General features: G+C 40.0%; 1 protein-coding gene and 1 long non-coding RNA gene across 2 annotated transcripts in view; both read right to left on the bottom strand.

Annotated features, from left to right (window-relative positions):
- The window catches only part of MLLT1 (MLLT1 super elongation complex subunit), a 32,623-nt gene that overhangs the window by 4,440 nt on the left and 4,784 nt on the right, over window positions 1–23,399 (bottom strand). The window contains exons 3-11 of the mRNA XM_084498498.1: window positions 21,548–21,630; window positions 12,901–13,044; window positions 11,176–11,301; window positions 8,721–9,266; window positions 4,990–5,077; window positions 4,065–4,176; window positions 2,615–2,714; window positions 2,318–2,389; window positions 473–544 (exon numbers count right to left, since the gene is read on the bottom strand). Of these exons, the coding sequence (XP_084354624.1) occupies window positions 473–544; window positions 2,318–2,389; window positions 2,615–2,714; window positions 4,065–4,176; window positions 4,990–5,077; window positions 8,721–9,266; window positions 11,176–11,301; window positions 12,901–13,044; window positions 21,548–21,630 (1,343 nt within the window). The remainder of the gene's footprint in view (window positions 1–472; window positions 545–2,317; window positions 2,390–2,614; window positions 2,715–4,064; window positions 4,177–4,989; window positions 5,078–8,720; window positions 9,267–11,175; window positions 11,302–12,900; window positions 13,045–21,547; window positions 21,631–23,399) is intronic.
- Window positions 13,436–21,541, bottom strand: LOC311423918. The gene is made up of 3 exons (XR_014685939.1): window positions 14,236–21,541; window positions 13,897–14,066; window positions 13,436–13,692 (listed from the first exon to the last, which is right to left on the bottom strand). It is a non-coding gene; the product is annotated as an uncharacterized lncRNA (long non-coding RNA).

Here is a 23,399-nt window from a genome sequence, read left to right on the forward strand (position 1 = left end):
GACAAGCAACGACATAGAGAGAGAGCCCATCAGATTAAGTACACTGGAAGGGCCAGCAGATACAAAGCAACCCATCCAGTCCTTCTCTTATCCCTTTAGAAAAGCCTCAGGGACATGTCTCTCTTGCAAGAAGAAAATCTCCCAGAAAAGCAAACCAGCTCCTCCTGCACTCCTGACTAGCTCCGTCTGGAAGGTGACCTGGGAACATGCTTCCTTTTCAATTACACTGAGATTGCCCAGCTTTGAGACAGCTAGCAGGATGACAAGAGGAAAAGATGGACTCTTCTGTACCTTTTCCAATAAAAACATTGCATGCACACCTGATTTTTTTCTATGTATCTGCTTTCGAAGTAAACCAGACCCTCTCATGAGGAGAGGCAAGTGAAAGGTCACAGGGGTCTGCCTGAGACCCTTGGACACCAAGTTTACCAGAGTCCAACGGCCTGCCAGAAAGCTGACAAATGATCTCTACCTGCTGTAGCACATTGCGCTCTCGTAGTGCCATTAGTCGCCTGTGAAGCTCCACTAATTCATCAGTGTAGGCCTGTAAGGGAGGCATGAACAGAAACAGTGACATACATGGCATGTTTGTATGGCTGCCAGTGACTTTCCTAGCAAGGATCAGAGGAACACAAGGCCCTTTCACAGATGTTCTTATTCTCAATTTTACCTCCCCCCCACCTTTTTTTTATTTTATTGCCTCCTCTCTCAAGTATTGGGAGACTACAGACTTCATGGAAATACAGATGGCCTGAATACCAACAACTAGGCTATTAAATGACACCAATAAATAAGCATCTGCCTCCAGCTTTAAGACATGATCAGAACCTTTGAGCTCACCTGTAACCAGCTTTAAGACACTGCCAAAAACTTTGAGCTTAGAGGACCTCAACAAGGTGAAATCCTTCAGCTAGGTCAACTTCAGAGCAAGTTCTTCATCAGCAGGCTGTACTAATAACTACCCATTACCTGAAGACACCTGCACCAATGCTCCGTGATCAACACCCTAGCAATCTGAGCACCTATTTGTGTTTAGGTAAAAAAAAAAAAATTATTTGAGAGCGCTCTGTTCCCAGTTAGTTTTACACACACACCCCACAGTGGGAAATGCAGGATTATTTACAAGCTCAGTATCATTTTAATTGTTCATATACACGGGGTTGTTTGGTTGTTTTTGTGTCAGTGGTTTTGTTTTTTAATTTAAGCAGCCAACAAGGCAAGTTCCTGGCACACTATTGCTCACAGGGGATAGACTCTTAATCTCTAAAGCTGTCCCAGAGTTGTTCATGTTTGTATAAGCAAAGCTGAACTCATTTATGTAATTGTACCAAGGCAAAAAAAATATAGCGAAACATACTCCTCCTTAGCACACAGAAAAAAGCATTTTTCCCCAAACACCTAAATAGTATTGAATGCTATACATTCTGGCAAAGCTAATATCTTTTATAAAAACACTGACAGTTGTAAAAACTGGTGATAATTTCAGGCATTCTCTCTCTTCAATGGCTCTCAAGTGTCCCATTCTATCTGTATTAAGAAGTCTAATAAAAGGTACCATTTCCTACAAACCTCTTCTCAGATAAGCCATCTCAGCTATGTTTAACAGTATTCAGTGGCAGAAAATTTTGTAGCCAGCAGGAAACTCAGATGCAAGTATCTCCAAGATCACACTTAAACCTAACATTAAGCAATTAACCTGTGATCTGTTATCCTGTTGAAAATGTCTTAAAACAGGAAAGGATGAGAGCTACAGATTGATTCTGTGATTAGAAAGAAGTATTAAGCTCCCACTTAATTGCTTGATGAGAAAAATCAAAGGGGGGGAAACTTTCTGGACAACTTGGGATTTGACTATTTGCTTGCAAGTCAGACATTCTTTAGGAGAACATACGCTGCTTGACTCTCCCTGGAGGCAAGAAAAGAAGGGAGTTTCACTGAACAAAGGTTTCAACTATAGGCAAAATAGAGCCTTGAAAAAATCCTTAATTTGTAAGATCAAAGACACATTAAAACTGCCTTTTAATGAAGAAGCACTCACCACTGCAGCAGTGGCCACATCAATGGTTCAAAGGGCAAGCATAAAACAATTTTAATATTTTGCACATGGAAAAGACCTGGGGGTCTATCTAATATACACAATTTCTTTAGCGTTACTCTCCAAAGTCTATCCTTTCAGCATCTGTTTTTCATTATACTCAAGCCATTAACCTGCCAAGGCAGAATAATCTGAACATGCTAGGCTGGCTCAAATTATTTTATACACAGAAATGTTAGTGAACATCCAACAGTTCCATGATATGCAAATTCTCAAACATACCTTGTCGTACGTTCCCTTCTTCAGGATCTTTTCTGGCTTGTTACAAGACTCTGGGCTTTTTCTTCCAGATGCCTGAGGGTAAAACGAATCAACATCAGGGACCAAAAGTAGTTCAGACAAAATGATGGCTTAATGATTTGGATACACAGCACTGAATCAGGAGAAATTACCTCTCTGATGAAGAAAGTGAAATAGAGAAGCATCAGTGCAAGCCAGAACTAGCATCATGGATTGAACATGATGCAGGAACCAGCACTGGTGGAAAGCAATTTTGCACGGGCACATAGGATTCAATACCTTATTATTTGCTGCAGGCAGTTTCTGACCAGGAGGCGGCTCTCGACTTGGCAGGCAAGAGTCCGCACTGTTATCACTGTCGCTGTCACTAAGGCTCAGTCTGGAAAACAAGGAGCACAGAATTAGCGTCAACAAGCAATGGGAAAAGTATCTAACTGTGTACGGTTCGGTTGACAGCTAAGTGAAGCAGAAATGATGCCCGCTCTTTCTGTTCTTTATTACAGTCTACCAAATTGTCTGTGAGACAAAGTCTATCTGTAATTCCCAAGAATTTTCTTTTTCCACACCTGACATCACCTTTGCCATTTTCCATTTCCCAGGCAGGCAAAAGAGACAGCTTTAGTTTACACGTTACAGCTAGCAGTTCAGCTCTCCCATACTCACATTCCCTTTGAATAACCAAGTACCACCTGATTTTTCCAAATGGCAACTGCATTTTGTGGGTTCAAAAACATTCAAAACAGAGTATTTGCTCAAGAGAGGCTTGTTAACATCTCCATGGAGCACCCAAGCAACAAAAAACGTATCTATTTAGTGTTTCTGCTATGTCGTGACATTTGAGATTTCAAAGAATCGCAGAACAGCTGAGGCTGGAAGGGACCTCTCAAGACTATCTAGACCAACCCCCCTGCCGAGTAGGATCACCTAGAGCATTACGTAGATCACCTAGATTTCCTCTTTATTCTCATGCCATACAGATGAAAGTATCCTACTTTTGATGAGTTTGAAAAAAATATTTATTACCTATCCCCTTAAAGGTTAAAAAAAATAAATAAAATTACTCTTTAAAATCTCTCAGTTCCTGTTTAGCTGATAATGACAGAGTGCAACAGATTTTTTTGGTGAACACAAGCACTACGTAAAATTTGCAGCTGCTATCTAGGCCAAGCATTTGGTTTCAAATACTCAGCCTAAGACTCCAGATTTTGGCTGCATCAGTGTTTCCTGAGGGGAGAAGGATGAAATTCAACTATTTCCATTGACTAAAGCAGGAAACAGCTGTTAACCAAGTCCCATAGGAGTCAAGTAACCAACTGCCTGCATGCACCATCAGTGAAGACACAGCAAGAAGAGCACACATGCCGACAGCTTCCACAACGCATCTCTAATCTCTGCAGATCAAAGCTGTCACACACCATTCAGCCCACCAGAGATCTAAAGATGACAATTAGGTGATTATTTTAAGGGGTTCAGTCACCAACACCTGCAAGCTCAACACACACCACTTTCCAGTAGCTCCCTCTCTTTCAGCTCCAGTGATTTCTCCTTATCCAATTCTGTTCTCACCCTGCTGCTTTCATTGACACATCTGCTCATTCGCTTCTTCTCTCCCGCCTTCCTCTCATGCACAGCCCTGTTACTTTGATTCCTCCAAACAGAGGGCATGCAAAAATACCAAACATGGAGGGCAAAGAGACAGCAAACATCTTTCTTCGTGATTTGGTACCACCTGGAATCCCGGCTGACTGGGTTTGCTTTGACTGCTGCCTCTTCTCCAGAGGAGCTGTCATCATCATCCGACTCCTCTGACTGCAGATCTTCCACCATGGAGCGCAGCGGGCCTAGGATCAGAGGGGAGAAAGCAGATCAGTACTGGTCTAGGACACATGGCAGAACTCCATCTGAACTCCCTGATCTACACTGGATTAGTTATCCTTAAGATCAATCAAGATTTCTTGGGAAGAATACCCTGGTATTTTTGCTTTGCACAGAGAAGTTGCCAAAAGAACACGTTCTAATCTCAAAACTCAAGCAGAATTGACAAACATCCCTATTTCTGTAAAGCACTCTGTTCCACCATAACCCTCCTACTCTTCTGCAATGAAAAAAAAAGGACATGTTCTTCATGTATTTGGGGACTATTTTAAATGTCACTCAATAGACCGTATCTGTAGTAATACTGCACTTGTTAGGGTTAGAACACTTATTATTGCTACAGTATCTCTCTTTGGATTATCAGTGGAGAAATCAGAGAAAGACAACCTGTTATGTACTAGCCAAATGATGAATGCCACATTTCTAATTTTTAGTAAAACATATATGGCATTGGAGGAAAAATTCTGATGATGCTATAAGATCAGGCAGCAACACACATTTATAAGCTGCGATAGAAACCAAAGTCAACAGGGAGAAATCCAAATCCAGAGAGATACCCTAGTCATAAACTAATTGCCCAAACCAGAAACGTACTTGGTCATAACTACACTATGACATTGTTGCCTTTTCTTGCTGAAACATCACAGCTTCAACACACAGTTCCATAAAAGAAAGTGTATTAGCCTTGTATATGGCACTGCGGAAACAGATCTAATTCTCATGAGCCTTTTAATATTATGCAAGGAAGACTTTAACAAATTTTATTTCTCGCAACACACCTTGACTGTGGTTCTGAGATGGCTCGAAATCAGAGTCAGAGCTGGAGTCGGAGCTGGAGCTGGAGTTGGAAGGGCTGGACTGCACAGACTTAACCCCCCATAAAAGGGAAAAAAAAAAAAAAAAAGAAAAAATCTTAACCCTTCTAATCCGGAGAATCAGCACAGAGCACAAAGCACAGCAAGACAGAAACATTTGAGCACTCTAAAACACCATACATCACTGAATGCAATTCTCAGAGTTGCATCAAATACACAAAGGCAAGGTAAATAAAAACATTTGTGAAAACTTCAGTGCACCGTAGCCCAGCACACTTGGGTAGCAGCATCAAAAGGTCCCAACAAAATCCTTCATGCCAGTAGTTTCAAATAATCTCAGTGACAAAAAAAACAGCACCTGAAAAATGCCAAAGTGAAAAAAAAACACCTTACTGTGAGATGCAAAAGATGACTGGCATGCAACCCAGCACAATTGTCAATGCTTTCTTTTAAAAAAGTTAGCTTTTTCCAGACCTGTACATATTTTAACCCACCGACATTCTCTGATCATTTCTTACTCATCATTAGATGTGGAAAAGATACCTGTCCTACTGAACTCATCTAACTCCGAAACTTAAAGATATCCCAACTTTTGAGTATGCCCTCAAAACAGTTATTTCTACTGTGATGTTAGTGATCCACTGGACTGTTTCCAGTTTCTTCTGAAAACCTAACAAAAACCAGCTAAACTCTTGTGAAACCAGCTCCACTGGCAGTAGTGTGCAGTAAATGTTTGATTAAAAAAAAAAAAAAAAGTTAGAAACTACTGCTCCTAATGACATCCAGAAGCCAAGATTTAGTGCTCTGTAAGTTTTTGAGCACAGGATCAGCTGTTGCACAGCTTTGGCATGCTTTAGCGCACTGCCACGAGGTGGCAGTGAAAGCAAATCAACTATTTCCTCCCTGACAGCAGGAGTGACTTACAATCATCTCCCAGGTTTTTACTCTCTCAGTGGAACCTAGTTTAAAGATTCTTGATGTACTGTAACAGCACAGTTTTGTTTGCTTGTTTTTAAGTAATTCCCTGGAAATGTAGCATTTCAATTCCACTCCTGAGAATGCACCTACTATTTCTGCTATCGAATCCTGATGTTAGAAAACAAAAAAAAACACCTCACATTGCCACTGATCAACAAGCTTTGTTACAGAAGATGTTAATACTGCAAGAGCAATACTGTCAACAGGTAAAGAGGCATGTCTGCAGCTTTGGGCATTAATTGGTGAAAGCTGTAGGATTTTCATCTCAATACTGCCCTCCTCCCCTATAGTTTATCACTAAAGATTAGAGTTGCATTTATTCAACTCCTACAAAAGGAAAAGGGGTGGACGCAGGATGTCAAAAATAGGTATTATTACCCTTGCAAATTATTCAGTAGCAAAGCAGAATAATTTAGCAACGCCAATATCCATGTGCTGCACTCTGCAGCATATGTGTTTGTCTAGTAAAATTACAGCAAAGTAAAGGGCAATGTTTTCAAGATGAGAGAGCACAGCTCCTGTTTCTTTCTCAGATTCCATCTTACCATCATTCATTCCTGATAATCTAGCAGGTGTTCCCTAAAAAAAATTAACAGGGCTTGAGAAGCAGAAGCCAGAAGTTGTAAAGTCCCCCCCTCTTCTCTTTTTGTCATTGACTGTATTGGCTATTTCAACCAGCTAGCAGGCATCCCGCTAGACGGGCTCCGCATGCTTGGGCTGCCGTTACTGTCACCGTGATATGACAAAGGCATACGCTAACAAAGGAAAAAAGAGATCCAACCCTCACATCTCAGCCTCTCCCTTTTGTCAGCACTAGCATTTAGGCAGCCAAGCATGAGGCCAGATCAGGGAACTGGTCTTGATGGAAAAAAGAATACACAAAAAGGAACAACTAACTTTCAGCAGGAGCTGAAATGGAAGGAGGAACTCCTCCAGCCCACTGCAAAGTCACACGAGCTCTCATGCCAGCAGCACAAATGAGAGCAAGACCGTTCCTTTCAACAGCAGCCTGCAAAGATGTCAACTCAAAGCAATCGTGGCGCTGCAGCCTCAGAGCATGTTGCACAATACGTTGGCTTCAGCAGGAAAGCTGATTTAAGAGTTTCCGGGCCCCGGTCCACCTCCAGCTGCTCATTCACTTTAGTGATGTGGCTTACCACAGAGAGCCACAAACAGCTGTACCAATACAAACGATGGAGTAGCAAACTGCAGTGTTGGGAGCAGAAAGACCCTCCCAGGATGGAAAAGGAACTCGGTCTTCTCTGCTGACGCCAATGCATTATGCAGTTATATCCCTAAGCTTCAAATTCCACAGAAACCTAAGCTGAGCTGACAGAAAGCTGCCACAGTTCCCCCTCCGTCACACTGAGTATTCCCATCCTCCTCCTGGGCAGGCACTCAAATAGCTCTGTAAGGCATCCAACAGACACCAGAGCTGGTGCAAGAGAGGACACAGAAGCATACAAAGCTTGGTGGGGGCAAGACAGGCCTGCAGCAGACACCGTGGAACCACAACCACAGTTGGTGGTTTCACAGCACAGTCTTAACAATGCTATCAGCTTACAGCTGCATGGCAAGTCCCAAGGGACAGACACCTAAGAAATAAGGAGCTACAAGCCATTCAGGCCTTAGAGAGCAGCAGAAAAGAGAAGCTTGTAGCGAGGTGTACAGAGATGAGGGGCTGATGCACTTCAGGTACAAGGTTTAAAGTGGAGAGGAGCTGGTTCTTTTTAATCTACAAGCTTCACGCTCAATCAGTCTGGAAAAATCTTTGCAGAGTAACTTAAATTAGCATCTCCCTAATAAACTCTTCTATTAGGAATCTTCTGCAAAAGCCCTTTCTGAAATAAACACATCAATACTTACTGTATTGTGGTGCTGATTAAATCGCTGTCCCTAGGAAATTCACTCTAGTAAAACAAATCATTCTAAAAGCAGACAGTAGTACGCAGTTCAAAAAACTCATGTGACCTTATCCTGTGAAACCTATTAGAAGACATATAGCTTCTTTAGAGTAAACAAAATATGCAAGAAAAGTAGTCAGTTTGGGTTGGGTTGTGCCTTTCAACTCCTTTTTTTGCCTTCTTTGGGTAAACAATTTTCAGAAGATAGAGGGTGAGAAATGTTCTTACTTGTAAAGAGGAAAAAGATATTTAGACAGCTTTTAAAAATAGTAGTAGAATAACAATTTGGTTTGTTTTACAACACAATTTAGATTTAATGGCACGTGGTTGTATTTTGAGCCTTAGCCAATAACATTTCTCACAGGCTGTCAGGCATAGAGTTATTTACATTTATATATTTCTGAAAAAAAAAATCCCTAAAGTTATTCACTCAATTTCTGAATTAAGACCAGGTTCAAAAACATTATATTATAAGTAGGTAGAAAGTCTGTATATACTTACTATACTCTTGCTCTATCAATGTTGTTGTAGGGAATGAATGAGATACCGTAACCTTAAACTCCAACATTTAGATAACCGTGCTTGCAGATAAACCTGCACAGCACTGCATATCTGAACCAGGTAAGCCAGGCAGCTGCAGTGATTAATAATGACCAAATTTTCAAACAGTAGTTTGTCTGAGATACAGCCCAGACAAGCGTGTGCCAATCTGATTCTTGGTCTTGTCTGAGGGAATAATTCTGACTGTCTTTTCATGCAAGGATTTAAGCATCGTGATTTTAAAAATCTGGTAAAGGACCAATCCCTACTCACCTCTGACTTGAAAGAAGTTTCGTCTTCTGAATTTGACTCCTCCATTTCCACAGGCTTTTTGATCTCCTTGGCCTCACTCTCAGATTTTACCTTTTCCACTTTGGCATTCATCTTCTCCTTAGTTGGTTTCTTCTCTGGATATGAGGAAGATGAGGTTCTGGGAGATGTCCCCAGAATATTTTTTACCCCTTTGGAGCTACTCTTTTTTTGTTTTTTGGCACTAGGCTTTGGTGACTCCACATTGGAGGGCCTTTTGCTGGAAGACTTTAATTCCGGCTGCGGCCCACCCTTTGGAGAAGTATTCTCCAGTTTGGTCTCCTTCACGGCCAGTTTTGGTTCCTTGAAAGCAGCTTTTGGAGGTGCTTTCTCCTCCTTAGGCAGTTTGTTCTCAGTGGGTTTTCTGGAGGAGTCCTTCAAAGGCTTGTTTTGTTCTCTTTCAAGGTCTTTGGAGGAGTTTTTGCTCTCAGAGTCTTTTCTTGGCCTCTCTCTGTGCTCCTTGGTTACTTTGTGTGGCTTGGATGCCTTGCTGCTTTCTTTGTTTGCATCCTAAGTATTAGTAACAGAAACATGCGAGCTAGGTATGAAATTGAAACTCTACACAGAATTGAGAAAAAAAAAAACTCATATCACACTGAAGCACCTTGTTTCTTGTAGACTTACATCCACCATTGCAAAATGTACTCATCTACCTCCAAGGCAGACATCTAGATTTCCCTACAGTTGATGGACAGAAATTGACAGTATGCACTTCAACATCTACCATAGGACAGGAAGAAACACATTTCACAAACACCTGTTCCTTCCCATGGCTTATAAAGGGAGGCTACGTATTTAATTCAGATTAAATCTGCAGGGTTAACATCTGAAGCCAGATAAGAGGAAACCCATTCATGTAGTGTTTGTTATACAAAGTCATACTTCACACCAAGTTTAAGGAAAAAACAGTCAAATTTCTTTGATATCTTTTTTACATTAAACACATCCACAGCAAATACAAGCTATGGTCACAGCCTAACTTTAAACTCACCACGTCAATTACACGGCAACTTAAAAATACTCAATCCCCCCACAACTGCAGGAGAGCCAGAGCCTCTGATACTTGCAGGCATTTCATCAACTTTAATCACAGATTTAAACAGCAGACACTGGAGTATGAACTGGACATGCTGAGATGCAAACACACACACACCTCTGAGGGCAATCTGGGGGACGAGATGCAGGTGACTTACTGTCTCTTTAGCTACCAGCAATTTTCACCAGAGCTTGTGTCAGAGCCCTTTATTCCTCTTTTGTCTTCTGTTTTCTAATGCTTAATTCCTGACCAAAATTAAATCAGCCACTAATAGTTATGGCATCCTTATTCCGTTTCATGTCAACATCAGAAGACATGACTGAAGTGCCTGAAGTGTTTAGAGCCTTGAAGAAAATGAGTATTGGAATTGTATTACACCATAAAATGTATCGCTATTAATATTTGTGACTGTTCAGACTGATAAAGAATATGTAATCTGCTTCAAAGCGCATTGCCCATGGATTGCTTCTCCTATGTAAAATTACAGAAAAGTAGCTTTATTACACAAGTAAAAAAGAAAACTTAAGCTTCTTCTGAAGTCTCAAGAACTAGATACTGCTGAGGCAAACATCAAATCTTGAAATCACTAGCTTGACCAAATGCAGCATATTTTATGCTTTTTCCACCACTATGCCAAGTAGTCCTAAAGACAGAGGAAGTGCTGACTCTCTACTTAGCCTTGCTGCTAAGAAACTGAAATCCCACAGGAATTAGAGCACAGCTTTACATAACAGTGAAAGATCCACACAATTCATCTTCAGCATTAAGGACAAGTCAAAACAATCAGAGAGGACTCGATACAACTTTATCTGCTAATACAGATAAATCTTCATGTTCAGCAGGAAGATACGGTTCACCAATAATTCTCAGTCTTGGGCATTTAATTTTCTTTCAAAAGATCTTTGTAGATAAGCTTACCAAATCATGAAAATGCTTCCTAAATTTAGAGGGCAAGTAAATTATTGATGCAGTTAACATTATAAGTTCCACAACATTAGCTGGTTTGGAACTGTGGGTGCATATTTAGGTACATATTTCCAAAGCAGTCTTCACTGCATTACTCTGGTATAAAATAAGATTAAAAAGAAAAAAAAAAAAAAAAGAACAACTAATTCTTACCCTGACAATTCTTATTTCAAGCTTAAACAGGATGACAATTTCTGTCTCTGATGACTCCACCTCCTTGTATTTACTAGGAAATGGACAGTCTTACTTAGGAAAAAATGGCACAGGAAAGGAGGCCAATGTAGACTTCCTAAAGACTGAACTACAGAGTAGAAGGACAAAGTTTTCAGAATTAGAAGTAGCCAGAACAAGCTCTTATTCATAGAGTTGTAAGAGACTTCTTCACCTCAAAACGATGAAAAAGCAGGTTACACTGACCTTTGACCCGTGGGATGGTTTGTTCTTCTTAGGATCAGAGAAGGCAGAGAGTGGTATTGTGGGTAACATAGGATAATCGGGACTTGGCCTTGAAACTGTTTCTGCTCCTTCTGGCATTACCATCACCTAGTAACAGAGAGGGAAAAAACTATGTATGAGAAAAGGTGAACATACTATTAACACATGATTATACTAAGTCACTTGCCCAGTTAACACACTAATTCATCTTTTAGATTATTTTTTCCCCACCTTAAAGGCCATAAAAATTATTGTCTAGACAATTCCAGTTAAGATGCTCAGTCTCAAGGCAACTCCTGAAATACTGAACATGAAAACCACAACAATTCAAAGGAATGTGCAGCATTAAGTACCTTTCCTAAAGGGACCTCCAATATTCTGAGTAAAAGCAGGCAACAGAGCTCTGGACAAAAACCCGTGTTCTGCTGCAAATGCTCTTACTTTGCAAACAGATACCAAGGGAAATCTGGAAGGAATGAGCAAGACTTCACTTGTTCAGGAAAAAAAAAAAAAAAAAGAAAAAAGTAGACCTTGGGTATCTCCCTTGACAAGATCTTAAGAAGTGCTGATTTCTATGAAACAGCTTTCCTTCTTACCTCCCGTATATTCTGTCAGAGTAACCCTATGGAAAAGTTCCACCAAATGTGATTCACCATTGAAACAATTTAATACTTAAGGAACACAATAATGAGATATTAAAATCCTAGAGTGTAAATGATTTTCCAGCCATCCTATGGCTGAAAATAAGCACCACCTTCTTCATACCCAACACAGAAAAGCACTGGCATTCTGAGGAAAATCTGGACAAATCTGCTTGGAATACTTACTACACTTGAGATTTATTATTGACAAACTTCACTGTTTTTTTTTTTGTTTGTTTTTTAATAAATTGTTTAGGTTAGAAATGTTTTTCGGAAGAAAGTTTTGCCAGCAGTCAAGACCATTTTGAATAAAGTCCTTAAAGAAAACAGAATTATGCATTACTATATATGGGGTGTCTCAGAGTCATGACAACCTCTGGTTAAAAACTTTATGCACTACACGGCCCTTACTAATTGACCTACATCTTGTAGTTACTTAAGGATAATTTCTTTAGTCTATCACTGCGTATTAATTTCCCAGAAGTAACAGTTTATCCAACAACTATGTGTAGTAACCCATAACCTTATCATGGCTTCAAGAATACAGCTTTTTCCTCCCACACCCATTTTTACTCTGAATTCTATAACACTTTTCCTTACTTTTTAATTAGCTAGGCCACAAGGATCCAAACCCAGGTTTAGAGGACATTTACTGACCAACAAATGCTATCTGCTGATCTTTCCTGTGACAAAGATTAGTAAGGAATACACTGGAAGCCTCTCCCTTTTCTACACAGATAGAGCTCATGACACTAGGAACGTCAACAATAACTGAGTGCCTGATGGACATCATCTAACACCCATAGATCTCCATTTCCAGAGTGGCTTTACTGCTTGGATGTTAGAAGTGATATTCAAATTGAAAATAAAGTACCACCAATCACAAATGATTCATTCTGCTTCTAGTGCTGCTCCATAACCAGAAATAAAACCTGGTAGAGGTCTTTAAGTGAACATAGAAAACTATAGCTTACTTGGTTGCAGGTAAAAAGAAACCTCAGAACAAACCTAAATCACACAATTTTTAACAGAAAGTCTTCAGATCTCCAGTTCCTCTGGCACTTACCCCTCCAGCCCTAATAAGTTTGCGTCTGAATTCCTTCGTCGGGTTGTTGAAAGTCAGCTTCTCACAACGAAGGTGGTTCACTGGTGGATTTCCCTCCAAATTCAAAAACAGGTCATATGTGAAACAAACCTTTTTCGGCTCCTCCTAAAAACAAGACAGACTTTGGGAAAAAGGAAGAAGTTTGGCAAGCACCCTAAGTCAGAGAATGCAGAGAGTCGCTCCTGAGAATCCCAAATAAACCACCAAATAAGTGTTGCATTCACAGTTTTTAATCAAGAGATCAAAGAGCTTTCCAAAGCTGGAAAATAAGCTATTTGTCTCTAAAACACACACAGTTAACATACCTCTCACCAGAAACTCAGGCATGTCTTTTTACTGCAAAAGAAATGCACAGAGAAGAATACTGACTGACAATTATCTGTTTAAAAGCATTCACATAATCCCTGGAAAGCAAATTCACAATCTTTATCCACTATTTTGCTTTCACTAAAATTCAGATCTCATCTTCTCTGGGAAGCAACTGAACTAATCAATGTTATGAAAAACAAAATCCTTTATTTAGGGAGGACAACTTCTGAACTCACAGGATCTCTGTGGGTACTGAGAAAAGATTAACCACAATTATAAAAGGATGACTCATTTTGTAAAATCCTTTTCAATATGCATATTGCAGGAGTTGAATGGGAAGATATCCTAAGCTTTTGAACTTTCCAAGGACGCTTTCACTGAAGAAATCCAGAGTTTGTATGCATGTTGGGGATCGTTCGCGCCTCACTGGTTCTGTTCCACCTGCTGCAGAAGCACAGCAAACACTAAGCATTTGCTGTACAGAAGACTGGAAATCCCTTCCTTCCCACCACTGCCCCCAAATTGCAAGTATTTCATAATATTTCTGTATTGCAAAATATTGACACTAAATTTCCTAGTGCTTTCTTGCATTCTGCATTTCAGTATGAAAACTCCAAAGTGGCAAAACAGACTCCCCTGTTACAGTACCTTCAGTGTTTACATGAATGCATCCCATATGCCTCATTCAATGCGCAACATCAAGCAGCTGCACAGCAGTCTTTTCCACAATTCATATCCATCAGCTTGATTTCCTGGTGTAGTTGCATTGTTGTATGGGAACAGATGCCGCAGGCTTCCAGCCCAAGCCATTAGATTTGCTGAAAATAGGTTGAAGCGTCAAACAGCTTCAGACCACACCAATTCCTGCTGTTTGCTTGGGGGATGCCAGCATCACTAAATAAGCCATTGCTTGTACCAGCTATACTCCTAATAATAAAGTGTTGTAAGCACACCTGGTTTACATCAAAATCAGTACCATAAGCCCACCTGGGAGTTAAGGTCTTGCATCCTAACTTTCCAAACAGGGGAAGGCAGACATCTAAGCAGCCACATACAATAGAGAAGTCTCATATTAACAAATAAGAGCATGCTACCAATACAAGGGTCTTCAGAATGTCTCTTGGAAAAGTCCTGAAGAATCCACTTGTACTTGAAAGTGTTCAGTGTCTGCTAAAACATATGAATGGGAAGAAGAAAATATACTTGCCAAATACATTGCCTTGTCATTTTCTTCTTTGCTACAAGGACTGTTCTCATTAACTGAATCATTAGAGAGCTCTGCATGTGCATGCTTACACTGGAGTCAAAACAGCAGCTGTAGAGGGTCCCTCAAAGTCTAATAAACTTAAATGAAGGATGACTAGAAATTCAAATGTTGCCTAAGAATTGTTTCTAAAACGTGTTCCTAGTTTACGACATGGAATTGATCTTGGATACATTAGCAAAAGCAGGCTTTAGTCAAAGGCTGTTATGGCACATTATTAGAACTCCACTGTGTCATTTGCCTGTTTGCTTTCAGAGCAATAGGAATAGAAGATTAATTCCCCTTTTGTCTTAGGTATTCCATTTTTTATACAGGCTCTAAAGTATCAGAGAACTTCCCAAATACATATCAGACCTCTGTGATGAATTTCCACTTATTGCAAAATTAAGACACTTTTTAAATGTGACTTTCTCCAACTCTGAGATCTCGACCCTTCTGGGAAGCAAGCCCTAGCCAAGTACCATGATCATTAAAATATCCTTTGTACCGTCTCAGGACATCAGAAGCCCCCCATCCAAGTGAATAGTTAAGATTACAGCACTCCTAAAAGTACAAAAGTCTCAAAGCTAGAAGCTGCAAATAAACATTCTTTACTGCCTTCGCTGACTGCTAATGATTACAGGTCAAGGCACTCCAAAGCTTAACCCATCCGGTCTTCCCTCAAAGGTTCTCCCCTTTAAACAACCATTAAGAGTGGAGGAGGAAAAAAAAAAAAGAAAAAGAAGAAAGCCAAAGAAAATATCCCTCAATTGACTTGGGCCCACACATCCTCTAACTCTAAACAGAATGCCACAATCAATCTGCAGTGTCACACTTCAAAATCTTTTTGAGTAAGATGCTGGGATCCACACATACTCCAGGCAGTTTGTTTTCCTGCTGCAGCAACACTTTCTATGCTCCTGCTTGAGCATTATCTGAATAGGAGAGCCAAGCTTTTTACCCTTACACAATTCTACATTCTCATGTTCAATCCTTGTTGTTAAGTAAAACTAAGAAGAGGAGAAACATAGTTACTGTGGATATTTCGCTGCCTTCTGAGACCATAAGCTTTTCTAAAGGGCCTTACTTCCAAGAAAGGCTTTAGAAAGGACGTGAATTTATAATTAGCAGATACTACTGCCTTTCAGATTAAAATTCAATGGTCATTTTTGTCAAATGGTTAACCTGGCATGGAATGTCTGAGTAAGGACACCCTGAACCTCAGTCCATATCTGCTCGTTAAATCTCAGATGCAAGGGAAGAAAAGAGAAGCGTGTAGTGCTGAGTGAGGGCCCAGCCATATTTGCAGCCGCTGTAAGTTTCCCTCCATCCACTGAATTCCGCCTGCTGCAGCGCCGATCTCCAAACCTGAGCACATTGTCCTTTATTTTTACTGTTTTCCAGCTTCCTGTCTGCACTGACTGCCGGTGCGGTTATGAATACTGGAGCAGCTTTAGTTTTCTTCCGAGTTCTGAAGTAAAGGGTTAAAGTTCTTTTGGCACTTTTTGTAAGAGCAGGAATTTTTCAAAGTCTTTTGTTAAAATTTCCTTGTCCTGTTTTTAAGGCAGGGTGTGCCCTTTGCCACTTCACACAAATCAAAAGAATTTCACTGGTAGCGTGCACATAAAGCTCATAAATCACTTTTAGAAAGCCATAAAACAAAATTATCTACAAAAATCTAGCACACCAAGGAAGCAGCCTCATGGTTATTCAATAACCATAACATCTAACAGGACTTCCCTTTTGCCACAGATCCAGCCTGACAGAGTCATTTATCTGTATCCAGTTCATAACGTCTGTATAAATGAACCCCCAGCCTGCACAACCCGTCTGACTAGTCTTCCCTCCCACTTTAGGGCAGGACATTTAAAAGTGAATAGAGCAATATACATTTTTAAAGCAAGTCCCCAGCCTTACCTTGCGCTCTGCTGGCAAGGCCATCCTTATTTTATTAAGCCCTGTAAAACCTCACAAAAGATAAGAGGTCAGCTTTTTGGAACTGTCCCCCATTCGAAGCCAATTGCTTTCTTTGAAAATCAGAAAATGTACTCACTGCTCAAATACAAGTATTCAATAATCTACCAGCTCTTACAAATCCAAGATATGATGCTGGCACAGCTAGGAAGGCTGCTGGGTTTGACAATGCCTCCTTGCCAGGCACTACAACCTCTCCAGCGCAGGAAGAGCCATGTCGATGTGCCAAACACTGGCTACAGACACAGCACGGGTGCTTTCACCAGGACGGGTGGAAGAATGGATGAACTGATAACACCCATCATTTTAGGATGGAATATTTAAAAAGATGCATCACTCAGCTGCACAGAAGGAAGTGCTTCAGGTTTGGTACGTAAGGTGATATGGACCTAAAAGATGGTAGCAAACAAATGCTTGCGCTCAAAGCGCTGACAGTGACCAGTTTTACTCCTTCCACAACTTACAGCAATCACAAACAGCAACAGGCGAAATTGACTCCTCTTTTCCTCAAACCTGCACAGACCCTGCCCCCATAACACAGGGATTTGAAGAAAATCAAGCACTTTGCCTAAATACAGCCACTTCGGCAGCCTTCCTCAGGAGAACCGGACCAGCTAACACCTTTCTGATGGCACAGCCCTGATCCTCATTTGTCTGGCCATATCTGAGCTCATACACAACATCTCCACTGAGCTCCTACTCTGAAAAACAGAATCAAGTAATTTTTCCCTTCCATATTTTACGTGCATTTTACATAGCACTTCTCTGAATATTGCAGAATGGGGGAAGCATACATGTTTTTATTCTGAATGAAACTGGAAGAAACAGATTTCTCTGCCGTCCTCACATGCCTCCCTTTTCACTACTAAAAAAACCCTAAGTTACATGTATTCCATTAGGTAAATGTTGGAAGCATCCTGCAATGGGAAGGTAGTCTGTAACAGGCTTTAACACATCTCATCCACATTGCATTAGAATAGTCTGCCTTACATTAGAACAACATGAAAGCACAGAGAAGACCTAATTTAATTAGGATGCAAAAATGTAACAGTGACTGAGTACCAAAGTCATGCCTATGCTACAGCCTCCTGATTAGAATGTACACTACTATGAGAGATGTATTTGGAGACAACAACGCCGTGAAAAAAATCTCAAGATCGTTGAAATTGGGTGGGGAAAAGAAAAGGAGAAGAGTATCAGAAAAACAGCAACGTGTTTATTGTACCCAGCTTGTATTGATTCAAGCACCAGAAGCCACTAACAGCAGCCCTCACTACACAAAGAAACACACGGATTTAAAAATAGGAATAACATACTAACATTTCAGTCCAAAAATTCGCAAGTGATCTAGTATCACTAGTCAACCCTGCTTTCAAAAATAACATTTAACCTGCTACGGTCCTGCCATTTATTTTCCACGTTGAGCTGCAGAGGCTCGAGCTGGCAACCAACACCAGAGCAGATAGAAGACTGGACAGCCTCTAGAAGCAACTGGGACTCTCTAAAAGAGCCAAATACACACACACTCAAGGTTCAGAGCAATATTTAAGTATTTTCTGCAATTCAGATGGCAAGACTGAGAAAACACCTACTTAATAAGGAACTAAAATACAGCACAGAAAGGACAAACACATATCAACACGGCCTAACCATATTTGTACAGGAGGAGAACAGGCTCTTGCACCTTTTCTAATCCTCTGCTGACACTTCCCTGTCTGACAGAAAGGCATCAAAAAGCTCCAGCAGGGCCAAGAGCACTGACTCTCCTACTCCTAACAGGCAAAGTAGTATTCTAGCACAGAGGAGAGTTAATGGGCAATTTTATGCAAACTTGCCTAAAGAAAATCCCTGATGAAGTTCGCTAAAAACATTCTTAATCCAATCTTAGTAAAAGTTTCTTAGCAGTGAGTATGCCCCTGTTTCTTTAGCCAAAGCAAAGAGTACACTGGCTCTGACAATTACTATTTATCATCCCAGTAACAAATTAGAATGGTGAAAGGAAACAGATAAGAAAGGCGGCTTAAACTGCAGAAAAAAAGTTTCAGCCAACCATGACAAAGATCAACCTTCAAAGATTACTTCATTCCCTCTTTAAATCCTTTTTCTTCTCACCTTTACAAAGCTAAACGTGCATTGATAAACAAATCCCAAAACCTTTACAGCTCTTGTTTCAGCTGAGAAGACACACTTCACTCATCAACAAAAACGTGCTAGAATGTAGGGAGCATATGGCCCGTGAGAACCACCTGACTCGTCCTGTCTGGTCACCGATAAAACACTGCATCTTCTATCTAATCCCAGAACCAATCCATAATATCTACTTGAAAAGACTTAGTCAAGGATAAGTCCCAAATGCTGTGATCAATTCAGAACAATATATGCTCTCCACACAACAGCTGATCCCCACCAGTATCAACAGGTTTACAGAGATCAGAGTGAACATATGGCCTTTAAGTAGTAAGTACTTATTTATATGGTGCTTTAATGTCACTTTCTTCAATGAAGGAGAAAATGAACTGTATTCCAAGTCTTTGCCATTTCTCCTTCTCTTTCCCAAACATTTTAATTTCTACTTCATCCCAGTCTTTGCAGCAGTATTTACCTCGTAGTTTCCTTCAACCCCGCTCAATGAAAATAATCACACAACTCTTTGTATTTCAGGTTAGTAGCAGCACTGTGCAGTAGCTGTTGGATGAAACCAATTCTTCACATTGGGCAGCTTCTGAACATCCAGTAATTACAAGTACTGAGCTTAACTTCCAAATGGGCAGAGAATATAACATTTGCTGACATAGCGATGGAAAAATTACTATAAAGAAGTAACAGCAAACTTCAAGTAACTTCAGTATAGCTTCCATATTTCAACCTCCTGGCTGAACCCAGAAACATTTCTCTGGACAAACGATGTGCTGGGAGACCAAAGCTATCACATTCTCCCTCAGCCACTGCCTGCCCCTGTCTAATACTGGGACTACTGACAAAATTAATTAGATGATTGATTAATTAAAAGCGGAAGATAAATTCTCCACAATACTTGCATGTGAGAAATAGGGCAAAGATTTGTAGTTTCAAGGATAAATTTACAACTAAAACTATTTTCCTACCTACTTTTCACATTTCTGAAGACCAAAATGCCAAAAGCAAACTGCCTTCCCTCAAATTAACTGCTGCTTCCATTGTTTCCACTACAACAGAGGCCACCTATTTCCCTTATTTATAAAAGCCACCATATCCCTATTGCTAGAAAGAACAACTATGCCATCACGTGTTTATAGAAACAATGAGAAGTGATGACCCCAGCATGTGTGAAACCAAGTTATACTCAGAAAAGCTGCCAGTTCCATATTCTATGAGGAGTGTATGAATACAGGGAACAGAGAGAAAAAAAGCACACAAATGCAGACAGTCAATACAAACAAGTGCACCTACAGGAAGATGCAGGAGAGGCAGAAATGAGAGAGAAGGATCTGAGGACATGTGAAAGGCAAAGCCACGGGAGACCCACAGGAAAAGGGCAAGTGTGAGAAAAGGCTGGGTGAAAAAAGGAAGGGGAAAAAGGTAAGAGTAGAAACAAAGCATATCTCACCCATCGCAATCATTAGAGGTTCCCACTGCAAATAGCACGGAAATGCTCATGGTTTTTGGTCAAGAATGGAAAGGTAGTTTTTGAACCTGAATTGAGCCAATGTACAAACTACTTTTAAGCTTTCAAGATGTGTTTTTGTTCTTCTTGTTCTGCTGTGGGTTTTGTTGTTGTTGTTGTTTTTGCTTTTTTTTTTTTTTTTATTCACGTCAGTTTTCAGTACTTGCCAGAAAAGCTGCTTCTATCAAAAACTTCCATCCCCTTCCATGCCTTTAACTGCCATTTCTCTTCACATCCTTTTGGCTTACCCCACCCACCCAAAAGAAAGTAGCAGGCAAAAGATTCTTGTAGTAGGTGCTCAGTCTCATCATTTAGCTTGTTACAAACTCAGACTCGAAGTGGGGCAAAAGCAACATAGTAGACTAAAAAAAACCCTCTTGATTATTCACAAATAACACCACCAGAGAGTGTACTGTGCTAGATTAGGGCAAGAAGAAAATAATAGAAACGTCTGCAGGAGTAACACTGGGAAAGATACTGAAGCTAAATAGAATTATTATAAATATCTGCTGTATGCATAACCCAGGGCTTGTTCTAGAGGGTTGAGGGGATGGGAGTACATTAAGCCACTGGAAGGTGGCTTAATATTCACATTTTAGTTTATCGAGATTCCCTTGCAGGAATAATAACCAGAACAGGTTTTTTTTTTGTTGTCGTTTTTGTTTTTTTGGAATGTAGTAATCAAAACCAGGAAGATAAAGTATCTATGCTTAACAAAACAATTTAACTGAAACTGAGTTAATACAAATGCAAGTGGCCAAATCCCTGTTTTCATAACCTTCTTCAAGTCATGTAGCGTGTGACCTCTGTGGTAAGACTTAAAGCAAGTAATAAATCCCAAATTTTAACTTTCAAACATGTGTTGGCAATACATCATAAGATTTAAAATATTTAATGTTTTCTTTTTTTTTGGAAGAGTACTGAAGCAGGACAACAATATTTTTAACAGAGCTGTAAATAACTCTTCTCTATATGCAAATCGTTGTCTTGGGCCAATAAGTTTTATACCTGTACAGTTATTTTAATAAAAATTGCAAAGAAAAAAAATCCAGTTTTAAATATATTGCCAGTCAACAACATTTAAAAGTGTTTATAAAATCAGCGTTTTACATTGATTTACTTCCATATTTGCATGAAACACTTTAAACTGTTTTACTGTTATCTATGCTGGAGAAGCTTGCCACAAGTGGTACAATCTCTGTTCAGAATCTCTAGGACCATTGCGTTGTCCTGATATTACCTTTCTATACAATTCCATTTCTGCCAAAAGCTTTCTTTTGAAGTCTGGCAAGAGCTTCCAACTCCCAGTTAAATTCTATTTATTAGAGTAATAAAAAACACACACATAAAACAGTCACATAATTTAGAGTCTTTCTGTCAGGCAGTTTCAGTCTCTGGCACATCTCAAAACAATTAGAAGACCAGAAATCAGATTCTACCTTATTTTTGAAGTACACTTCAATAGGCATAATGAACCCTGCGTAGCCAGACTCCTCCACTTTGTATGGGGGCTCCTTGCACACTGAAAAGAGAATATACAAATGTTAATTTTGAATATAATGCAATTTAACCTGAGCTGAAAATGAGTTGCAAGATGAGAAGTGTGTCTCCGACAACTCAAGACTCATTTAAAGCATTGACCTTTATGAGGAAAAAAAAAAAAAAAAAAAGCAAAACAAGATGGTGGTCATGGACTTAGTTAGGAAAACGAAAATCTGTTCTTAGCTCCTCCCATAGAAAGGAAACATAAAACACACTCTGTGCCAGAGTCTCTGTGAGATTCTTCCCCCTCTCCTTTTTGTGGTGATACAATTAGAGTTCTGTGCTGTTCCACAACAATGCCAGTTAAAGCTGTCTTGCAAAAAAATGCAAGAACTCAAAAGGGGAGAACTTGCACAGCGTACAGAGGTAAAACTGACTTTGATGCCAACATTTATTCATCAAAACCCCACAATGTGCAAGCACATGTTTTTTTTTTCCCCCTTGAAAAGTTCTCCTGCAATGCTTAATCTTCATAATTACATAATACCCATACTATATGCTGCTTCACCCAAACCTCATAACAAACCTGAAGGGCAAGGAAAGGCAGCTATTTGCTTCACATGTAAGTAAACGGAGAACGGTGAAACACTTTGCCGCTAGGGTCACAGTGCTGCCTGCTGCAGATATGTCGACTGCAAAAGTTAATCACTTCTAAGAAATTAACCTATGTGCTTCCTGTCCCAGTTCCTCCTGTTCTACTACCTGTTGTATCGGTGTGTTACTGAATCCTTCCTGTCCTCTATCACTGTGTTTCAGCACCGTGATAGCCAGCTCAAAGGATTCTCAGAGCATTTGGCCGTGGCACAGATATACAGAACAGCTGCCAGGAGAAACACGAGACCAGCACAGATATTCTCCCTCTCAGGAACCGGATGCACTTGCATACAATTCATGTGCTACAATGTATGTAAATGAAGTCAATAAATCAGTTAGGGGAATTCAGTGCAAGTGTTTTTACTTTCTCAAAAAAATTCCAAGTAATCAATATGATTAAGAAACAGTACCTTAAACCTAAAAAACACAGAAATTCTTTTTCTTTAATGTTAATGTTCTCTTAATTTTTCTTTAATATTAACCCTGGCTCTAAGCACTTTTATCATCATACAGGTTCTAGTAAGCCACACTGAAAATTCAACTGTGAAAAAAAGAGTGGATCTGAAAATAATCAAAATCCCTAGACTTGCTTTAATTTGAATTTCATATAAACTCCCTACAGTCGGGGGGGGGAAGCACAAAACCCAAGAACTGTGCCAATATGGCACCAGGAATCTTAAGTTTATTTGCCAAGCAGTCTTTGTTCCTTTGCTGCCCTTTTCTAACAAATTCAAATTACTATACAAGCAACCAGCCAGCAGCACAAGCCTACCAGTAGATTTTGCTTCAAGTAAGAGAGAATCATTTGAAGAAGCCCTTCAAACAGATCTAGAAATAGTATGCATATGCCCCACAATTTATGTACAATCCACCATTTGGTCAAAAGCATACTAGCTTTATAAGAAAGCTTAAGAAAGCATTTAAAATCTAGGAAAGCTTCCAGTTCAGTACGGCACTGCCTTATCATACATCAGTTTTACAGCATCAGTTTGAAGAAGATATTAACATCCACACCAGATTCACATCCTTGTGAGCTGAATACCACTCAGGTGTTTTCCACCGTGGACTCTCACAAATAACCAACACAGTAAGTAGTGCTAAGACATCCTGCATAACCAGCAGTCTTCCAAAAAAGTACTTCAGAGAACGCCCATT

This window comes from Aythya ferina (genome assembly GCF_964211825.1).
Source record: "Aythya ferina genome assembly, chromosome: 26".
NCBI classification, from domain to species: Eukaryota; Metazoa; Chordata; class Aves; order Anseriformes; family Anatidae; genus Aythya; species Aythya ferina.